General features: G+C 43.2%; 1 protein-coding gene across 2 annotated transcripts in view; it reads right to left on the reverse strand.

Moving 5' to 3' along the window:
- edem2 (ER degradation enhancer, mannosidase alpha-like 2) overlaps positions 1 to 1,411 on the reverse strand; it is a 17,513-nt gene extending 16,102 nt beyond the window's left edge. For both annotated transcript variants that reach the window (XM_019887760.1, XM_019887759.1), the window contains exon 1: positions 990 to 1,411. In XM_019887760.1, the coding sequence (XP_019743319.1) occupies positions 990 to 1,081 (92 nt within the window). In that variant the 5' untranslated portion in view covers positions 1,082 to 1,411. The remainder of the gene's footprint in view (positions 1 to 989) is intronic.
- Between the last annotated feature and the right edge of the window lie 929 nt (positions 1,412 to 2,340).

Raw genomic sequence — 2,340 nt, forward strand, 5'->3', positions numbered from 1 at the left:
AAGGACCAAGGACCGACCTTCGGTCCTCGAGCCGGTCCTCGAGGCCAAGGACCGGCTCGAGGAACACATCCCTGACATATATTGCCCAATTCGTTTAGTCCACATGTGCCGTTCCGTCGCTTCAAAAACGTTAATGCTTCTTTTTTACTCTCATTATTTTTTTCATCTATGCATAGATGATCTTGTCATCATAGAAATCATCACACATGAGTACGTGGGAGTGTCGAATCTAAACTTTAAGGTGAAAACAACACGATGTCGAGTAGCTTCCCAGGAGCCTGTCGAGCACCAGATAGACAAGTGCCCTCTGGGGAGCTTGTTTAGATCTGCAAGTACGAATTCTACGCCACAGAAAGTGTGCTAGCTAGTGGTATACAGTAGTGTGAAGAGCAGGTCTCCCCCCCGCGATGGTGTTCTTTTATTCCTTCGTGTCACGGGTTCAAATACCACTCTGCCCTTTGTTTTTATTTTTTAATTATTGTTATTATTATTATTTTTACTCTTGACAAGTTCTAGTAGCCAGCGATGAGTTGTAAAGAGACGTTTTGTTTTACGTGTTTTTTTTTTAAATTAAACTGGTATATCTAGTTCGACACTTTCGATGTAGCATGTGACGAATCTGCAGAGAGGAAACTGAATGTGACTCGAGGGGACATAGCCCAAACGACCACAGCTGGAATCGCGAGCCAATTTATGTGGAAAATCAGTTGAACCGTAACACCAGAAGGCGGCCCACCAGTTAATGACTTCTAACTTAAAGTAATATATTAAATGAGCGGTCGCCCATGATGATGAATGATCATATCTTGGTGGGCAAATTATTAAAAACAAAGTTGACCTTTGTTTTCAGGATAACAACTTAAAATGGCTCTCGCGCCACTTGCGGTGCAAAGCCATGTTGTTTATTGACGTTCAACTTCACTATTGGATTTCAGACAAATGGAAATTAATGTGAGACATTTCCCGAAGTTCGGTGCGCGTGTGTTTACCTGACATCTTGCATCTCTTCCTCGGTAAATTGATGAGGTGCCACCGCGCTCATACACACACAAACGAGGAATGCGCGCACCGGAGCGCGCATGTTCGGCCGAGAGGACAAACAACAAATATATCATAAATAAGTCGGCAGCAACACCATAAAACCTATTCTGCTAAGCAAACAAAAGTAACCGACCACTACATGAAATATTTCACATAAATTGTTGGTAGCTCCTCACTGGTTCGAAACCGACCCGGAAGTGCTTCTTACGCCGTCATATTCAGGAACGTTTCGATCGTAGACACGTATAGATGCCGTGGCTCCAGTGTCTGCGGTATGCCAACGGGTATTATGCTGCATTCGCGAAACGTGGGAAAATCTGATTTTTTCCATGATTTTCAGATCCACAAATATATTTGTGATTTTCACGTGTTTTTCGAGATACACGAATGAATGTTGGATTTTCACACGTGTTCTTTTAATTTTATTATGACTTATGAATTGTGAATATTCTATTCTGTTTGTGATTGTCGACTGTGCCTTTGCGCACGTCAGCAAACTCCTTCAATCACGCTGTTTTCCACGATACGTACGCACGCACGCACACAAACACACACGCACACACGGCTCTAAAATATTCACGTGAAGAAATCCCCATCCCTCCTCGGTCCAGCAGAAAGCGGTGTTGGTCTATCCGTTGGCGACTTGCAATTTATTTCATGGAAATCCACAAATCTGTCCAACCCTGCTGAGTTAAATCAGCCATGGCTGAAGACAGGGGCGTCACTAGGTTTCAAGAACAAGGGGGGCTTAGCCCCAAGGGGAACACAGCCCCTTTAGGGGGGTCCGGGGGCATGCCCCCCCGGGAGATTTTTTTTCCTACATTCTGTTAAAAATCCATCAATTCCGTGCACTTTGAGAGCAAAATGAAGAGGCTATGAAGAACTACACACATCACATTAGTATCCTCTTTACTATGATGGGGCTTCCTCCCCTGGACTTTAACCTGACTAGATAATAGAAATTATAAAGAGTTCAAAAGTTCAATCTTGGTTGTTCAAGGGAATTAGAAGGATGCCCGATAACGTAACCTATATGACAGTAGGCCTATATTCATTCCTCTCTACCAAAATGTATTAATATATGCTTAGCCCCCAGAAGACTAAGTATTTTGAGATGTCTGCTGTGATATGCAATTTAAGTTAGTACAATGAGATGCAAAAGCTTCATCACTTTGCAAAAACACAAGTTTGCTGCTCAATACTTACTGTAAGCTCCGATTGCATTTTGGGAACAGCCTTGCAAGTAAAATTAGCCTTGAGATCTGATAGACTCACCTGTCCAGCAGAGCCCCCCCCCCC

Source organism: Hippocampus comes, unplaced genomic scaffold, assembly GCF_001891065.2.
Source record: "Hippocampus comes isolate QL1 unplaced genomic scaffold, H_comes_QL1_v1.1 scaffold245, whole genome shotgun sequence".
Classification (NCBI taxonomy): domain Eukaryota; kingdom Metazoa; phylum Chordata; class Actinopteri; order Syngnathiformes; family Syngnathidae; genus Hippocampus; species Hippocampus comes.